We start from the raw sequence: 20,440 nt of genomic DNA, 5'->3' as shown, positions 1-20,440 counted from the left end.
ATGGAAAGATGGCAGCCAGTTCTCTTAGCAAGATTCCATAGGTCTTACCCAGTCAGGTCCTGGCATACACTACTGCTGCCCAAAGAGCTCCCTTGTGGTAACTATTTCTCTGTTGGAATAAAATAGATTTCCCTTTTCACTATCCACCTTTTGGGGATGCCATGGATCTAGCCATTAAAAATGTGGTGGAGAAGTAACCCTCTTGTCAGGACAAATTTTACTTAAAGTGCTACCCGACTCACCAGTGGATGCAGTGAGGAAGGGCCAGGAAAGGAGGCTTTGTCTTTAGGAAGTTTCAAACAATAGAAAAAACCAACAAAATCAATAGAAAATGGTTTTAGAAGAGCCTTTAAAATGAGTTTTATTGTCAGAATTTTACAAGTTGCCTTTAGAGGCTTCATACAAGAACTCTGTTGCAAAACTCTAATAAATAGTCTGCCCCAAGTCCCAATTTTTTTTTTAAAATAAAATAAAAACCAAACCAGACGTAAAAATAGAAGAGAATAAGCAAGACTTCAGGATGCTCAGGGATGTCAGCAATATTTCTGATTTACAAATAATATCAGGCATTATACAAATCTCCTTCATACAAGTCATTTTTTAAAAAATAACAGGACATTCTCAACCTTTACAAAAGCACTCCAGAAATAGTTCCAAATAGATTCATTTCCATGACAAAACATCATCAGAGAAGAATTCCATGGGGATTATCACCACAAATTAAGCTTTAGGTCAAAGTGTAGCAAGTTCCTGTGTAGTAGGATCAAAGAGCAAGAAAAAGTGCATCAGAGAGAGCTTGGAAGATTCTCACTGATGATTTCTTTTGAGAGAGTGGGTGACTGCGGAAGAAGGGGAGGCTATTCCTGAAATGGACAAATAATACAATGTTACTTGTATAAGGCAATGTGTGTTTCAATGTGAGGGTGTTAGTGGATGCACACAGAGAAGGGCAAAGATGATACTTCACTGCATATGGCTTGCATCAATATCTGTGCAGGTTGTAGTATGAGTTATATTGTGACACCAAAAAAGTATTTCTAGAGAGGTGACATTTTATGGCAAGTTTATAGCTCCTTCAAAGAAAAACAAGTTAATCCTCCTGATGCCAGGCAAGCAGAGAGATCTTATGCTAGCCAGTTGCCCTGGGAAATCCAGACGTCAGAGAGGCAAAAGTTAAAATACTGCTTCCTTCTTTGTCCCACTACTTAAGGAAGGGGACAAAGTCTCTAACTACAGCTTTATATTTCTCCATTTGCATTATCCATAACAAGGTTATTAAAGGTTTACTAATGCCAAAGACTTGCTATATAGTTGAGATTAATAAACATTTCTTCTGCCTTTTTTATTCGAAAAGTTCTATGACCAAGCTGGGTGGGGAGGGAAGGGCAAGTGCAATGACATGGCATATATGGTGTATTAGAAAATGCATACAGTTTGAAAAAAAAATCAAACACTTTACAGCTTCAGCCAAGGACCTACTATACATAGGTAGGTAATAGATCCCCAGGTAGGGGAGGGACAGAGACAATGCTTACGCAGAAGTACAGCAGTTATTCTCTCAGTCAGCCTGATGCAGTGTGCCATTTAGCATGCCAAGTTGCACTATTCCTAAAGTACCTGGCAACCATTGTTTCCATAGGAAACAAAGGCAACTAGAAGTGCTAATGCAAGGACATGTGTGATAATCTGACTCATCCATGGCTCAAGTGTCTAATCTCTCTTCCAATATTCTGATGCGGATTGTACTGTACCATACACTATGGGCATATGTTCTGTATAACATATGTGAAGATAGCACTAGTGATCAAGCACAAATCATTCAGGAGACACCTAAAACATTTTTTTTACACCCCCTTGTCTGTGGCATACTTCAGAAAACAATGTAAGGAAAGCAGCAAAATAAACGTTTCTTTCTAGTTTCCTAGGAGTCATAATATTTATCAAAGCAGCAAGGAAAAGCAGATTACCTGAAACAGAGAGAAAGGAGTTAATAGAAATAAATAGAGGCAAATAGACCGAACAATTCTGGTCCAGCCTCCAAATAATTTTGTACATAACAGGTAAAGAGATAATGTGCAAAAAATAAAGACATTCACATTTTAGTAGTTCAACTTTTATTTTACCTTTTTTAAATTATTTTTTGTTTTTGTTTTTCTACAAAAGGCAGACAATGATTGTTGATCTGCGATTGTTCTGAGTGCGTGCAGAGGCGCAAAAAGGGGTCATCAGAGTACACAGGACGGGGAAGTGCTCTGACTATACTTTCACATATCATGATTAAGGTGGCATTAAAGCTAAGTCCCACTAACAATTATTTATAACTGATGTTTTCCTTCCCCATTTACTGTTCTCAGTTCATATCAATCGTGTTGAAAACCCATTCAGTGAATTTCTTCAGTTTCTCAGATGCACTCTGGGACTCCTCCTGTAACCGTAAGTTGTCTTCTCGCAAATGTTGCACTTCTGCCTGAAGATTGGCTTTGTCTTCTTTTTCCTAAGGGATGAGAAAGAATATGAGAGCTCAATGGTGATGCCCGGTCACATTTCCTGCTCTTGTCAACAAGGAGGACTCCATCCTACAGAGGTATTATATAGTTTTGTTTCCCCACTTTACAAGAGCTTTAAGTGCGTAGACACTCGTGTTCCTGGCTTTAGGGTATTCTATATCCAAGGGCTGTGTCGTGATATTCTTTCCCCCTTACACTCTTTCGGCATAGATTGTTGGGATTTCTCAAGACTAAATTCTAATGTAAATGCTAGCTCTGCAAGTGATCACCTGAAAATGGTCACAATCTATTCCATGCTAATACAGACGTCCTATGGTGTGACTGCTAAGGAGAACTAAGTAAGAGATGGCAAACATCTCCATGAATACTGTACTGCGTAAGAGACCTTTGACCTGAACACAGCAAGATCCTTTCTGCACAGAAGCATGTATTTCATCATTAGAAAGTAGATGTGCTAACTTTACCTCTTACTTCCTAACACCACTGTGTTTAAAAAATAAAATACCTGGACTATGATCTGAGGAAAGAAGTAAAGAAATGTAATTTTCTCAACAAAGGATGAGACTGTTACAAATTTGGGGGTGGTGGAAAAGGTTTATAACATGACTAGTACTGCCTAGCAACAACATATTTACACCCTACAGGTTTCCTGTAGAATAAATGTTTACCCGCTTTAAATCCTCTTGGAGCATCTTCAGCAAACTTTCCAGTTGGTCCACTTTGGAAGCGAGAGTAGGAGGAGACTCTTTACTGTTGGAAGCAGGAGATAAAGACAATATTGGCAGGATTTTCTGTAATCCTTCTTCACTTCTAACTCTAGGCTGGAAAACTGCTCAAAATACATGTGTGATACAGTACATTCTGAATATAGATTTTTACTTAAAAATGTTTACCACAGGCCTCGACTACTAACAGAAATGGTATGCACATGCTTAGGCAGCACAATCACTCAACGAATGGCTATTAGCAGTCACTGAATACTCATCATTTGCTTTCTCTCTCTAACCATTAGTTACAGGATAATTACATATACCTTGGAATGAGACTGCCTTGGACACTGTTTTAAACATCTCAGATGAAAGAGAACCTTCAGAAATATGCTATTTTCACAAAGACAGAAATATACTCAGCATTTTTGTGTTTTCTCTCTCCTGTTTTTCTTTTGTAAAAAGTCATAAGAGATCTAAGTTTGTTGCAAATCAAAGCATCTCCATCCAGTCTTCCCTGGGTTTAGTTTAAAAAACTTACCTGTCCAATATATTTACTCACCCTGTGTAAGGCTTCATCTGTGCAGTAAGCTGGTCCTCAGTCTGATCACTATTGGAAGCAGCACTCACAGGTCTGTTGTTTTCATCACTAGCAGCAAAAAATGAGGCTCGCTGAACTGAAGAGAGAAAGAGAGAGAGAGACAAACACAATTGTAAATGTAATGATAATTTGCTTCTACATACTGGAGAATCTGCATTTGAGGATCTCAAAGCAACACAAACATTAAATATCACAACACAACACATGACTTATGTAATCAAAGTAGCAAGTTAAGATAGGTGAATGGAGGCATAGAAAAATTCAATACAACACTTGCTAAAAGTGACAAAGCAAGCTAGTGGCAGAAAGAAATAAAATCAAAGAAACCCACCTCACTGATCTACAACCTTCACCATGCAGCCCCTTTATATTGAAATGGAACCGACATTTTGAAAGGTACAAAGCCACTCGTGTAAAAGAATATAAGGTACTCCTTTCACTAAGAACTGCAGCACACACAGTGATTTGAACCTCCTGTGGCAAAAAAAGTTTTAGAGCCATCTTATGGCTTCACATAGTACTATTCGAGTAGCTTGGCAAATCATCATTTTTCCTAGAAAGAAGGTATTTTCCACATCTTTATGGTTGTGAGAATTACATGGAGAAAGAGAAGAGACCCTGATCATTTTTTATTTGTTATTTTTGTTTATTGTTAATCCTTTATAACATGTTTTGAGATAAAAAAAAATTGAAAAGAAATCTCCCCTCCTCCACCATTTGGTTTTTCCTTATAACTGTTTATTTATGAAGTTTTATCAAATTTACAAATCATTACCATACCATTTTTGTTTAGGGAAACACCATGAATGATACATCTCCTTTAGGCTTCCTAGCAAAAATGGTCAGACTCAAAGAAATGAAGAAGTAACGTCTCATTTGCTAGCTACTAATGGCCTCTCACTGGAAAGAGAAAAATAGTCTTCTTCTATTTGGCAAAGGTTTTATTCTGTGTTTTGAATAAGGCTAAAATTAACATGGCTGTTTTCTTTGACAGAATTTTGCCATGTCCATTTAAAAAAAAATGAAAAACTCAGGAGAACTGGATGGCTTAAGAATTTAGTAACAGCGCATGAAGGTTTTCAGTTCAGCTGTTAGTGACTAGAAACCAGCTGGGATGAGTTGGAGAGCCCTGCCTAGTTTCCAGTCAACAGGTGTCCAAAATCAGAAAAAGCACCAATTATTTATTCTAATTGGTACTTGCAAATCCCACACTGGCATTCAGCACACAGGCCACCGCATTGAGTTGACATAGAAACTGGATAATTTGTCTCTCCAGGTCAGGTTTGAAGCCCATTGGAGGAGTAGTGGGAGGAAACTGACAATACACTGCCCATGCTTTACCTGTTCCATGAGTAGACAGAGGATTGTCAATCAGATACCTTTCACCAGAATTAATGCATACAAACTTTTAATGAAAAATAAAAGAGTGGATTCAGTGCCTAGAAAAGCGAGGAACACTAAAGTCAACTAAACTGTGAACAAGCCTAGGAGAAGAGATGGCCCATCATAGTAAATTGCACTACAATGGTGGCCTTGTTCTAATCCTTATTTGTGCATTTCACAAACCCTTTGAACAATTTCATTTCCCTCTGTGAATTAAGAAAGGATTAGAACTCTGTTCTCCAGAGGTGAATGGCAAGTACAGTAATCCATGCATCACAGAGTTCCCAGGTTAATGTCACAGCATGTTCTTACATCACTGACTGATATCAGCACTAACTAGGGAATACTGTGTGTTAGTTACTCATACTGCTGCTATTGTAGAACTAGCAGGGATACAGAAGAAAGTAGGTTACTTAACAGTAACTGCAGTTCTCAGAGTGCATTGCCTGCAGGTATCCACATTCTTGGTGTCCACGCAGCAGAACATCCAAAAAAGCAGGGATCAGTGGAAGCAACTTCATGAGGTAGAACAGCATTTATGTAGAGATTTCAAAAAGTGACTTTTGATTAGAGTATCCATACAACTTTTCCCATCAGATTCTAACAATTTTAAAGTAGTTTACACTTTGAGCTAAAAATCTTTAGTGTTTCTTTAAATTCCAGTGCATCTTGGCAACATGCATTCCTCTTCAGTTTACTAGTTGTGAAGGAGATGAAAAGCACGACAGGATAAAGTGATATCCATGTGCAAGTCCATGTATTTGGAGGTATGCTAAGGGGAGAATACCAATGGAAAGGCATGTGCCAGCAAGGCAGACTTTCCAAATTACTTTGGCAATGCACTTCAACTATAATACAGAAACTTCTTTCTAGTGCAATCTGCAGTCATTAAAGTGACTGCACTCTTTTCCACCACTGCTTGGCTTCACTCTGCACTTTCATGCCAGATGGCTGTCCATGCCTGCTGTGGTCTTTGTGACTGGTCTGTATTAATGAAAAGTATTCAGTTACACAGAAATGCAGTGAAATAATTTTGTTTCAGCTATAGTACTGAAACCTGCAGCGTGATTCAAATGTAAAGAAATGGCATCTGAATATTATATGCAAACATATATTAGGCTGTTGCAATTTGGATTGCATTTTCAAAAGAACTTGGACTTCAGAGTAGAAGAGAAGCTAAGAAATGGAAAAAATATCAGAATTAAAAAACCATCCTTAGTGAGGTATATAGTAGCATATAAGCTTTCCAAGTCAAGTATTTTGAATACTTACCCTCAAAGGCTTTGGCAGCATCTACCAAGTTTGACCAGTCCAGGTCGGAGGCAGAATCAGGCAAGGGCATAAGACCCGGGTCTGGCATGGGCTGCTTTCTCTGATCCTGGATGTCTGTGAGGGAGCTGTCTGAGGCAGAGAACTCTCCTGGAGCAATGCAGAACAAAAATTAAATAATCAAAAATTCAGCCATTTCCCTCACAGAAAGTTTCTTCATTTCCAGATAATAAAGAACTGAATCCCTATTCCTTGCTTTTCTGGGATGTAGTTTTTCAAAGCTGCACATACGCCATTAAGAGCAGCAGTGAGACTGATCAGCCACGTCATTCTGCAAGTTAGCTCTTTGGGGACTGTGTTAACCTCTCACCCTCAGATTCAGTTCTTTCCAACATGCCCAAGATCTGCAGACCAGCACTTGGAAATCCAGGCTCTTATCTGACATTGTACTCTGCAGATTCTTGTACCCCAACAGCTCATGTCTCGTCATGGGCCTGATAAGCGTTAGAAGATTCAGCAGTCTGCAGGCTTTAGGACAGCATCCCTGAACACTTTCTCTCATGGAATTAAAGGAAAATGAAATCTGAAATATTTGTAACCACTGACAAAATTATTTGTTTCAAAGTTGTTAACTGGATTGTCAGATAAATCAGAATATTTCTAGCTCGTGTTTTCCCCTCCACATAATATGAAGAGCTGCCTTGAGGATGCAGTTGTTATTAATATGTTTAAAATTAACAAAATTATGAGTGAATGGAAGGTAACAAATATTGGATAGCATTAAATATCCAGTTCTATTTAAACTCTCTCTCACCAAGGGCATGTAAATAAGGAAGACAATGTATGGGTCACTCAAATGTTTGGGTCCTTTTATTCTGGAGGCCCAAATTTTACAGAAAACTGAAAATTCCATTTTGTGACGATTGAATAAAACCCCTGCTTTACAATAAGAGTCTTGACATTTCCATTTCAGTGCAAAGTAGAGAATGACAGAGCAGCCAAGCTTCTTTTGGAAAATACAGAGGTCTAAATGAAAGGAGACCCTGAATAGCCTGCTCTCTTTTACACCCACAGGGCATACAGGCACTCTTTCCACAAGTCAGTTACAAATGTAATTCAGTCTAAAAATATATTTTAGTACCTATGGAGAGAAGAAGTAAAGGGAGCTTCATCCCTCCCACCTCACGATGAGAATTATGTTAAACAGCAGCAACTATTTACAAAAATGTCAACTTCAATACTGATTGAAGAGTTGACTTCAATAGTTTTGATGTCTAGGAATGAGAGGCAGCTGAAAATTATGTAGATATTTTTTCCAGCATAGTCACCAGTTGAAGAAAATGTATTCTATGACTCTGATGACAATCAATGGACAAACAGTATTCCCTGTGATGCAGGGGGCAGTTTCTTTTCCCAGTTATATGGTTGGGGTGAGGTACGTTAAATAATACTGTGCTTTAATTCCTGGCACCTTATTTTAACAGCAACAGTTATGGTAAAACTAGTACTCCTAGTGACAGATAAACACAGATTTGGAAAGAGCAGGGCGATATACTAGGAGCCAGAATTTCCTGCATCTACAACCAGTCCATTATTTGTACTCTGGTTATCTGTTTTTTGGAGTAGAGAGTTTGGGTTTTTTAGGCTAACCCGAGTCCCTTGGTGCACTGAAGGCTCCTTTGGCATTTGCCTGCTTGATCCAGTCTGTCATCTTTTTTTTAAATTCTGATCATCACATTATTTGAATTTCAGACCTGCTTCTGCATGCCTGTCAGGTCACTACATCAGTGTGGGCAGTGCTGCAGCTCAAAATTCAAGCTGGAGAAGATCAGAGACAACATTCTAATACTGAGAATTGGGGAAGGAGATTCAGTGCTTCAGCTAGGATAAAAGAGGACTTCCCCAAAGAGCGAGGAGGATAGGCAGCTACTTCTCCCCTCCAACTCAGGAGTACGCAAGCTTCCATTGTTTCCCCTGGTACTGTGTAGGGGGATAGGTAGGGCTGCAGAAGCATTCTCCCCTCCTTTCTTTATCATACAATTCATATTTGATCAACTCACTAAATTTGGCAAAGAATGTCCTGCAGAATAAAAAACTGGAGCCTCCATTCTTGGGAAACTGTAGTCCTCTTATGGGTCTCCTCAGCTGCTCTGATATATACTAAACACTCCTAGGCTCCAGAGTGAAATTGACTAAAATCCCCACCTTTGAAGAGTTGGCAAGTGTTTTAGGTCCAGAGAAATGGCACATACTATAACCAACTATGCTAAAAGTTAAAAGCAAAAATGCAAATCAAAGAACTACCAACTCCTGTAGTTTTGTTTTAAGTGCTTAAATATCTCTGGATTGAGTTGAACCTACTGGTATTATAACACTCATTCTTTTACCTAACATCACAGTATGGATGAACAGAAACAGGTGTACTTCTCCAAAAGACATTATGGAGCATTTTTACACTGAGAGACCTATTGAATTATTTCTCCCAGTGAAGGTTAAATATTCAGAAAACATACAATTACACATTTAAGTAAGCAGTGCAGTAGGAATCTGTGTAAAATCCCACCCACCCTCACCCCTGTCAGCAGCAATGGATTCAGCACAATGTAATCCACATTATACTGCATAAAATTACTGATGCTCTTCACTGCAGTAACAAGGGCATTTGCAGTATCATCTACACATTTTTTTAAAACTAAGTAAGGTAACTTTTTCCAGTTACCTGTTTAATGCTTGATCAAATTGCTTAAGTAAATCCAAACTCTGCAGTGTGTAGTGCAAGGATTTGAATTCAGGATCACTTGGTGCATTAAAAATTTATTAAGTGCTTTAATACCTCCAAATGTCCACTGGCATTCATCCACCTCAGTGGTCTTCATTGTCAGTGGTACTTTGAGCCTACTACACGTTAAAACGGGAGACACCAGAAGTAGGCAATAGTTACTTGTATAACACACAGGACGGGATCTTTGGACCAACGAGTCTTGATTCCTGCTTTTGGCAGTGGTGAAAACATGATGCTAAAGAAAAAGGCAAACTTCCCCACTCCTTCCCCCAAAACTATTTACCTGGCCTATTATGCAGTGCTGTACCCATTTGGGGGTGGGGGGAGGAGGATCCAGCTTACATTCTGAGACATGGGATTTGACTCCCCTTACTTTAGCAAAATCAAGATGCAATTAACAAATAGCCAGACAACTGTTTTTTGTTAAAGTAATTGTAATGGCATCTCTCCTTAACTGTAATTAGGCTGGACATATACTTACCATGTAATGACTTCATTCCTAAAGTGTATGATGGCCTTCGTAAGGGTAGTGACTTGGGGAGAGAAGGATATGTGCTACTGAACAGGACATCATTTGGCAGGGCTTGGTCCAAAAGCGAGGCCCGCGAGGTGAAGAAGTGTTCCCTTTGACCACTGTAAATACTCTCATCTGACAAAGTCCTCTGCAAGGCACGCTTTGTGGTAGGAGTGCTAGGGAACGGAGACTGAGAAGAGGGAAAGGTGTGACTATACATTCTTAAGAGGACATCAGTACACAGTAACATTTCAAACATACACTACATTTGTTTATTAAAGCAATCTATATTTGTAAAAATAAGCAGGCTTTAACATACCCAATCTTCGTCAAACTGGCTGGGACAAAGTACTACATGAACAGCTCTGTCTAGATGAACATTAAGTCTAGATGTCCTATTAGATCTTTGCCATCTCTAATTTCTATTTCTATCATTCAACAGACATCTTGTAGGATATCTAACCTCAAAAAACTCATGTATTCTGTAAATTAGCTCCAGACCATGTGTACTAGGGAAAATGTTTACAGAAGCAAGTTAAGTGATATCTAAAACAAAGAGTTCTGCCTCTTGTGCTATCTTCCACACTCTCTGGCTAAGATGTCAATTGGCTACAAGCTCCATGTAACAGAACAATGAGGAAAGTCTGACAAACTAAAATCCTTCGGAGAGCTCTGAGAAAAAATTAACAAAACAAAAACAGTTCCACTAATCGAAATTCCTAGAGCAGACATGATTAAGTTGATTAATTTTGGAGAGCTGCTCTCTTGCACAGAGAAATACTTATCTGTTCACATAAATAAAAAGTTATTTAACCAGACAGTATTCTATTTCTGTGATTAAAACCCACACTGAAGGGTGGGACAGAAGCGGGGAGGAGGAGAAAGGTTATTGCTTCTGTACATTGGAGGACAATCTGCCAAAATGAAATATGGTTTTACCAAAAAGATCAGAAGCCCCTGCTAAAAGCTACGGCAAGTTTTGTAGTTATGGATAAAGAACCGGAAATGTAGCTAAAACGTTTTTAAACGTTTTATGGATTAGGGACCCAATTTTATGGGTTTTCAGGGGCTTTTGCACAGATTATTTAGGTTAATCTTTCTAGCTACCCAATGGGACTCAGTGCTCAGGCTAGAAGATACCATCAGAGATGCTTAGTTTTGCAGTTCTCAAACTGTGGATTTGTGTCGCCAGAGATAACATGCTTGTTAACAGCAAAAATGTTTTTAAATAAATAAATAAATATATAGGGGTGAGAAATAGTTAAACAATTTAAAATGTCTGTCTGGTGATGTTCTCCTCCTCATACAGCATGGCAAGAAAATCCTCCAAATATTAATGATTAACCTGTTGAATTGAAGACAGTTCACCTCCCAATGACTTCACAATATCTGCTACAATTACAGTTGGTAAATGAAATAACCAATCATTCATTTTCTGATATACTGTAAAACTAATCTGAAAAGTTTTCAAAATAAATCACTTTAAAAACGTACAGTGTGTACCTTCTAAAAATGAAGCCGACATCTATCTGAGTTGTGAAGAATATGTATTAAGGTTATAACAACCAACAAGAATGCACTTTTATGTAGAAATCCGTGATTAAATCGAGTCTTCCTGACTAGTGATTTAAATTGTGATTTAAATCAATTTGATTTAACTCAGATCCACTCTGAGAAAACCACTCTGTTTTCTCCTTTTGGGACCAAAAGCCCAGCTGGCAGTTTCTTGTCGTGACCCAGCCAAGCCCCACAATACTTGTCCCTAGCAGAAGAGGGGAAAAAAAGAAGCCATTGTCACCATCAGGCACTGCTCAACCGAGGAACATCTGCAGTGCTCCTTGTGTTAAACATCCCAGAGTAGAAACACTTGCAGCCTCGAATATTAGAAACTGGAAACATAATTAGCGCTGGAACTTTAGATTGTTAGGCTACTAATATTTGAATACCAGGTGGATTTAGGAAGGAGAGACAATGTGAGCAGAGAAGTGAAAAGGGAGTTAGAGCAGTGGTTCCCAAACTTGTTACGCTGCTGGTGCAGGGAAAGCCCCTGCTGGGCCGCGTCCACAGGTTCGACTGATTGCAGGCCAATGGGAGCAGCTGGAAGTGGCACGGGCTGAGGGATGTACTGGTCGCCGCTTCCAGCGGCTCCCATTGGTGTGGAGCAGCGAACTGTGGCCACTGGGAGCCGCGATCGGCCGAACTGGCGGAGGCAGCAGGTAAACAAACTGGCTCAGCCTGCCAGGGGCTTTCCCTGCACAAGTGGTGGAACAAGTTTGGGAACCACTGAGTTAGAGGAAGATGGCATGGAGGTGACGGGTGTGAAGAGAGAAGAGAAGGCGAGATGGGCAGGAGAACTGAAGATGACAGGGAGAAGGGAAGGGATGAGAAGGCAGAAAGATTAGGAGACAAAAAAACTGCCTATCCTACCAGGAAACAGGACCTCTCAATTACCAAATACAAGAAGTGCTGCAAAACAAACAAACAAACAAACAAACACACACAAAATAAAAAGATTCAGGTAGCTAAGGAGGGCCACATTTCTTCACCTAACATGAAGTACAAATTGTGCACTGGGTAGAAATTATAATTATGTTTAAATTTTAACATTTATTTTCATTACTGGTAGATATAATAGCATTGATAAAATTGAGCAGGTCACTAGGCTGAGCTGACACACTGATCCTAGTCACCAAGAAAATGAAGGATACTGGAAAGATTGAACTCGTTGTGCATAGTCAATAAAGAAAGAAGCTCACAAAAGATACACGCTATTCATGGTCTCTGGGACAATTAACAGTTTAAATGGAATTTCTTGAAAAGACAATAGGTGCCCGTTTACAGGTCAGGAAGAGGGTGTTTCCCCTTATGCCTCCTTCCTCTTATAAACTACTATACTGTTAAAAAAAAAAAATCTTCCCCATGGCAAACTTTTTTCTCTCCAGCCTCTAAGGTAATATTTGAAAAAAAGTCTGTATATGGAATCTGGCACTTATAAGTTTTAATAAGACTTTTTGGGTTTTGACAAGCAGAGAAAGAAGCTGCAATCTCTCTCTTTTGCATGGCTGCTTTGGAAACCATTTGGGTCCTGGATGACAACCCTGAACTGTTAATCATTGGCTTAGTACACCGACACTATAGAAATCAAAACACTCTCTTGAAAATTTTCTATTTTATTAGTATTTAAAAATATAAGTTATTACAATTTCTGATGAAACCTTAGGAAATTTTTCTGAATGGATTTAGTATGTATGTAAAATATTTGTTTTAGGTGTTCTCTTCAATTAAGTATGTTAGTCTCCTCAAAGGATGGCACAAAAAACTGCAACACCATTGCAACGGCTGGAATACCAAAACCATTCCTTAAGTGCTACCTTCCAGCAGTTGATAAAGCAAATGGCCAGCGTTGTGTCCATGCTAAGAATTCAGGGAAGATTAAAATTTTGGGTTCTGTTTTGTTGTTATGGATGAGAACAGGAAAGTTTCATCTGAGAAACTTACAGGATGTTGTGAGGTGCTGAGCAGCTCCTGTAAAGAGGTGAATGCCATCAACTCTCCTTAGAGTTGACAGTGTTCACATTTTCCATGAGGTACACAACACTGCAGTTTCAGTTAGACTTTTATGTTGTTTTCAACAGTGATGAACAATGCTTTATGCATGGTGCACTCAGACACTAAGGAAGTGATTGGGTCCAGATCCTCAGCTGCTGTAAACTGGCATAGATCTCTGAAGTCAATGGAGCTCTGGTCCCCTGGTCTCCACCTGCCTCCTGAATTTCACTTAACAGTGACAAAAGAGGATGATCCATTTCTGTAGCATACCTTAAAATTCTTCTGGGACTCTGGCGTTGGGCTGTCAAGATCTATCAGTTTCTTCAGCTCTTCCTCAACAGTGGACTGGGATGCTCGTTTTGGTGATGCCCGTAGATCTCTGGCTGATGCACGCAACCGTGGATGGGTCATTTCATTGCCATCACTCTGGTGTCGTCTTAAAGGGAAGGGAACAGACATGTTCAGGACCCAAAGCCACTCGGGGCTGGATCTATAAACGTAATAAGCAGTAAAGCATCATCAAGATTTTCAGAGGGAAAAATGGTGTAGAGAGGGAGGATGTGGGTATGGGAAGATTAAGATAAAGTTTTGTATAATACAGTAAAGTCCCATATAAACGAAACCTGTTGAAAGCATCAACTTCCAATGCATGAAAAGTGCACCATAATAAATTTCCCTATTAAAGGGATGTACCTATTCAAAGAATGAACAAATATATAAGAACAAAAATCAATTATATAAACTAAAGTCTGTTAAATACTAGCTGAATGCTTAAACATACCAAATGTCCCGATTCTTTTAACTGGCTTCCAGTGTATAACTTGTACAAAATACTTTTTATTTTAGCTTCTATCTAGCATTCCCTTCAGTGGCCCATTGCAGTTACTGGCATCATCTGGGAATGCTGTACTTAACACCAATAATGATTTCAAAGCATCCCTAACTGCCCAGACATCTGAATCTCCACTGTAGAGGGTCAATGGTTCTGATATGCATTTTTCCAACCTCCACCTTTCAAGGTCATCTGAGACCCCAAATCACAAATCTCTTGATGCAAGTCTTAGAATGTGGGAACAAAACGAAGAATCTAAGGGACAACACACTCAGTGTTGAGGATGGTTTTTTCATTTGTTCAATTAATATTTTGAGTTTCATTTAAAAATTCTCTAAAGAAAAATCCTACAATTTAATAAAGATGAAGTCTACTGCATTCTATAGAATTTCTATAGAAATTACTTTAAAAACTTTTACAAAGTAACGAAAAATGATAACCAAGCTATAGAATTTTTAAGCCACACTATGGAATTCTAGGGTAGAGATTCTAAAGTTCTATAGAGGTCTGATCATAACATTAAATTCTATCGGACCTTTCCATACGGGAAACTTCTCTGGATTTCAGTGCTTCTTCATGTTTAAGTTAACAACCAAACAATAGAACCAAAAAAACGCTCTTACTTTCTGGTATCCATAAACCCCACAGAGTTTATTGTCCCTCCAGGTTTTTTCCATCCAATCAGATACTTGCTAGTAGCACCCTGGCGAGGGTAGAAAGTCCTAGGACCAGAGGAGGAGGAAGAGGAGGAGGAGAAAGAAGGTGCGAGCTGTGGGGAAGTAGCAGAATGAAGCTCTTCTTTAGGTGAACTTCTGGCACTGGTGAAAACAACTGGGCTGGCAGAATGTCGTGAGCTCATGGTACTGGGAGAGAAGCATAACAAAGACAAAGCTTAACTTAAATGTGTGTGTATGCATCTTATGTAACTTTTTTTAAAACTGCATTTGGTTAGCAGGAACCCAAAGTAGTATTATTGTGATGTAAAGCTAATAATAATAATACTGTGCTGTTCTCTCATGCCTTCCATCAGACCGGAAAGCACTTTCGAAAACCAAATGAATTAAACTTCACAAGCCACCTGTGAGGTAAAAAAGTATCACCCCAAATTTACAGATGGGTAACCTAAGGCACAGAGAGATTAAGTGACTTCAGGGTAACACAAGAAGTCTTGGCTGAGCTAGCAAGAGAACCCAGGTGAGAGTCCTAGCTCAGTATTTTATCCACAAGACCAGCCTTATCAATACCAAGAGATTTTTTTAGTATCAAAGAAATCCCAATAATATATAACGCTAGAGGATATATATTACTGGCCTTATTCATTATTGCTCATAATTCAGAGTCTGCTGCTGTCACAGCTGACAATGCCACCATGAGACAACACTCTCTACTATGTGATAAAAATGGAAGCGTTTGAGAGTCCTGCAGACACAAACGTTTCACTGTTACATTTCAGTATTACCAAAAAAGACTGGAGACCGGAAAGAGAGGATAAGTAGTTAGAGGAAACCAGAGTTTTGGTCTGCTAGGAATCAGTGTGGATGAATAGACTGAATACTTCTTTGATGAAAGACTCTGGGCAACATCATCAGTACTGGAGGACTGCACTGACTGTACATTGAGGACTTACCTTCATTGAGATCCAAGACCTGAGGATTCTACAAGAGCTGAACCATTCTTCTGTGAAGTCTGTGAGTTATGTAGGCCATGATCAATGCAGTTGCTTGGGTGCCTAGCATTTTAAAGCCTAATTTTCAATTCTAAAAGTTTAAGGGAAAAAATAGGATTGCTCACCACAGTAGGAAGAGTCCTTTTTTCTTTTGTACCCTCTTACTATGAGCATTTAATCAAGAGGAAGATATCATTTGGCTAATACATATTCCCCCTAAACAGCATTCCAGGTGGACTGAACCTTTACCCCATGAAGCTGAATTATTTCTAGTTTTCCCTAGTCATTTCAAGGCAGTTGCACAAGGGAGCAAGTAACACTGGGGAAAGAAGGAAAACGTTGGTTAAATAGGTTATTTTCTTATTTATATCACTCTGTGTAAACAGCAAATCTGTGAGAGCAGTTTCATTAAAAAGAAGAAAAATGGCTAGGCAATTAATTTGCTGTCCAGCAGACTGGGCCTTAACTGAAATTGAACGGATTGACTTTTAATATCTCTAATTCCTGACATAATATGTCTAGGCAAAGAATGTAGAGAAACAGAGTGCCTCATTCCAGCTGGTTTGCATCACAGGAAGAGAGTCCTGGATAAAACTAGTTTTCATTTATATGTTGATATGAAAGTTAGATGCTGTCTAAGAAGGAATCAGAACACAAAATTTTAAGACGACTATATATTATGTTATGCTTTAAAAAGGTGGAGGCATCTGTAACTACAGCAAAACTTCAGGTATAGATTCGGTGCTGGAATGCCATCATATATTTTAAGGACGTTGACACACAATTTTCTACCTTACTTTTGTGCACTGTCTTCTCCATAACTGGAGCACTGGAGGGGGTGTGTGTGTATGTGTGTGAGAGAGTAATTCTAGCATTTGAAACAGATGAGGTTTCTGGTATAAAGCAGTGTTTTCTGACTGTGAAATAAAAATTAAATGGATGGTTGAATTAACTAGTAGCTGAATGAACCCTAAATTTTTAGTCTGATAGCAAGTTCTCCAGTGATCCTGTCATGTGAAAGTGCATTGTATAATTTGTTACTGAAACAATGACAGAAGATATTTAAGGCATCAGATATGGTAACCTATTGTCTACACCGTTCATAATAATACTGAACATTTGATATTATATATCACTTTTCAATTGTAAATCTCAAGGCCTTTGCAAAAGAAGGTATTGTTATTCCTTTTTTTTTAAATAGCAGATAATGAAACTGAGTCAGAGATAAGAAATGATTTGCCAAGGTCACAAATTAGTGTGAAAAATCTCAGTTCTCCTGATTTCCAGTTCTGCTCCCATTCAAAACTTTCTTTCTAAATCTGTTCAGGCCATAAAATACAGCTGACAATCATAATTTCTTCCAGTTATCTGCCAGTAAACTCCCAGATTGAAAAAAACTGGGAACAACTTGCCCTTAGCAGGTCAAAGCACAGTCCACCTGAAATTGCATGTCACAAATTTTGTCCACTTATGACCTGCACAAATATCACTTCTGCTAAGGAAACAGAGCAGAAGTAAAGAAAGAAATTCAGAAGTTGCTTGCCTTTGGGGGGGGGGGGGAAGGAGGAGGGAGAGAGAAACATAGTCCATCTGTGAGATATCTCCATTATCAAGTTAAAGTATCAAGTGCTCAGCTGGGATGCGCATCTTAAAAGAAAATTGTATGGGACTGTTCTGTTTTTAAAATATTTTATAGTTCAGAAGGAGTGTGCATTTGAGAACTGGAGGTTTTTCCTTTGTGTAGGAATATTAATATTCCCATTATTTTTCAGAATTGTTAGTGTTAATGGAGAGTTATAGAGGGAGTAGTATCAATGAGGAGGGAAGAGAGGGCTTGTAAATAAATTTCCAAATACATTCCATGTGTTTATTTATACCTATTGTTATCAAGATGTTTCACTGAAGAGGGTATAGTAAACAAACACATGAAATATGCAAGGAACAGTGGGGTGGCAGAGAGGTAGAAAAGTTAGCTCACAACAATTTTTATTTTTTGATGTCCTTGGTTTATATATATATTACATTGCTCCCCACTTGTCCTTGTTTAGATACAAATATTTAAATAATTAATAAAATAATTAAATATTTTTGGAGGTGCTCAGTTTTACAACATGAACATTCTAGGGATTAACCTGGTACTTTAGTGGCTGCATACTGTACTGTTGACACCCGGGGATCAAAAGCCCCCAATCCACAAGTTGTTGAATTACACAGTGCAAACACTCTGAAGTCAGTGGGTCACTGCACAAGTAAAGGTGTTTGTCTGAATAGAACCTGAAGGCTTGGGACACAAGTTTGGGTACTGTCTACATGGGCCAGAAGGGGCTGGAAGCACTGTAGAGGCAGCACATTCCATTCCTGGGAAGAAAGTAAGGGATTCACATTGTTCAAGCTGGCAATCTGAACAGTTTGATTGTCTCTGAAGGGAGCAGAGTACAACCCTCAGGCTTGAGAAAAGGTTGTTTTTACACTGAACTTGAGCGTGGTAACAGGAAAGAATAAAAAAATATCTTTTCCTCCAACACCCATAAAAGAATCCTAGATTCTACTCATCTACTCAGCAAAATATTGTCCAATCATGAAATACAACTTTTTAAAAAGCAATTTAATACCATATCTGGATGGAAATATCAGGGATTTTGTTTTTAGTTTTGATAGTGAAGACCACAAGAGACCATTTAGCTAGTGAGCAAATGAAAGTCTGACAATTCATATGTTTCCTTTTTTATTTTATGAAATTCAAACTATCAGTGCATATGGTTTCTGTTAATGATGTTCAGATATACTGATTCTGTGTAATTACCGCCCTACATTAATGCAGTCCTCCTGGGACGCCATGAGAAACCTGCATAATCAATAGAGATTTTGGGAATGGGGGTGGAGAAGGAAAATAAAGCCCAGCCAGAAATACTGCTGCAAAATGTAATCACTATAATTTACATTTTGCCACCAATTCTCAGGTACAAGTTCTTTTATGCTCTGCCAAATGATCTGCACACTAATTACTGTTCCTGTCGTCTAAATGCACAAACACCCTAATTTGCAGTTATTTTATTTTCTGCAACTCTGTTCATTTTGTCACCAAACTAAGTTCCTCTTCCTCCAGCTCAGAACGGTTACCTTTATAGATCATACCAAAAGTATTTTAGGACTTCAGTCACAAGGTAAGCCTACAAGAAGTGAAGGGGAGGCTAAAAAAAAAAGTTGTGTGTGGAACCATCAAAAAGTGTACATGCCTTATTGAGTAACAGCATGTTCGTATTGTCACTCTTGACTTTCCTCTCTCCTTCCTGACCTGTCAGTAACCCTCACTTACAGTGTCATGTCTAATCAAGAGTGCGGGCTCTTTTACTTTGTTTTCAGGCACTGAATGCATTTTTAAATGTTCAAAAATTATAAAATAATAATGAGGGAATACAAGGTAGTCTGTCTTTTCTCCATGGCTAACAGACCAAATATTGTGCATTAATTTTGCAAGGTACTGTGTGACCATATTTCCAAACTAGGGTGCCTCAATTCTGTTCTATAGATTACTATATCATTTCTCTGTGTAAAGAACTGTACTTTTGTTTGTTTTCAAATAAAGCAAAACAAGACTGTTATATTTTGTGTAAAACCAGAGTAGTTTATCAAGAAAATTCAACTCCATTCTGAAAAAATATTTACAGGAACAAACAATTTAAGTGTAACTAGAGAAATGAGAATTGGGTTAAACCAAATAAAACATAGAAAAATGTCATGTTTGGAGACATATTGCTATAGTACAGCGAATTAATGAGATGGTTTGACAGGCTAACCCTACTATCAGTTGGTATCAGTTTGTATATATTTCATGATATCAAGTTTCCTTTTTTCTTTTCATTCTCTGCCACTTTTTTATTGACACTATTTGCTGCATGGAGGAGAGAATTCTAGAACCTCAACAGCCCAAACACGTTTTTACTGTTAAGAATATCTTCACAGTGTAGCTTTTAGTACTTACTGTAACCCAGGGATTTACCATGGTCCTTTTTCTCCTTTCTGAAAAATTTATTCTAAACAAAAATGTTGCTGGCAACTTTCCAGCATTGTCTTAAAATAAAAGTTATATATGTCAGGTAAAAAAATCAGTGTAAAGAGATGCTTAACATAAGGAGGCACTTAATGCCTACAATGCCCCTAGAACACAGACAGAATAGTATGGAACCCCATTAATAAAATCCCTAACTCAAATTAACGTGACACTGAGTGCAAGGAAATCAATCACTGCATTACAGACTCTGTGGCAACCCCAACTTCCAGCTACACTATCAGAAGCTGTTAAACTGGATGGTAAATCTCCAGCTTTGCCTCATCTCATTTCTCCTGTAACAGAACTGTCAGACTGAAGAACTGTTAGCATCATATTTTCTACCCTCCAGCCCACTAGATATCTTAGCTGTCTCTTAAAAATACAAAGAAATTAATACAAATAATAATAAATGCAACTGCCTGCCTAAAACCAGGAAGGAAAAAAAATGATAAATGCTTTCCCTTGCAGATTTAGGTTTTTTGCTTAGTACTATAGCACAGATGCATTTTTCTTCTTACAATGATTAATAACATTTTAAAAATAATTATATTTAGTATTTTGGGAATTAAGCTAGAAGAT

At 38.4% G+C, this 20,440-nt stretch overlaps 1 protein-coding gene across 11 annotated transcripts in view; it reads right to left on the bottom strand.

Moving 5' to 3' along the window:
* Positions 1-335: 335 nt before the first annotated feature.
* SIPA1L1 (signal induced proliferation associated 1 like 1) overlaps positions 336-20,440 on the bottom strand; it is a 381,563-nt gene continuing 361,458 nt past the window's right edge. For 10 of the 11 annotated variants that reach the window (XM_073348513.2, XM_073348511.2, XM_073348522.2 and 7 more), the window contains 7 exons: positions 14,768-15,007; positions 13,583-13,802; positions 9,731-9,953; positions 6,471-6,617; positions 3,777-3,891; positions 3,176-3,257; positions 336-2,494 (listed from right to left, as the gene is read on the bottom strand). In XM_073348513.2, coding sequence (XP_073204614.1) covers positions 2,351-2,494; positions 3,176-3,257; positions 3,777-3,891; positions 6,471-6,617; positions 9,731-9,953; positions 13,583-13,802; positions 14,768-15,007 — 1,171 coding nt within the window. In that variant the 3' untranslated portion in view covers positions 336-2,350. The remainder of the gene's footprint in view (positions 2,495-3,175; positions 3,258-3,776; positions 3,892-6,470; positions 6,618-9,730; positions 9,954-13,582; positions 13,803-14,767; positions 15,008-20,440) is intronic. The other variant, XM_073348520.2, reaches the window with a different exon arrangement.

Source organism: Lepidochelys kempii, chromosome 6 (genome assembly GCF_965140285.1).
Source record: "Lepidochelys kempii isolate rLepKem1 chromosome 6, rLepKem1.hap1, whole genome shotgun sequence".
Lineage (NCBI taxonomy): Eukaryota > Metazoa > Chordata > Testudines > Cheloniidae > Lepidochelys > Lepidochelys kempii.
This window is presented reverse-complemented; position numbering and strand designations above follow the sequence as displayed.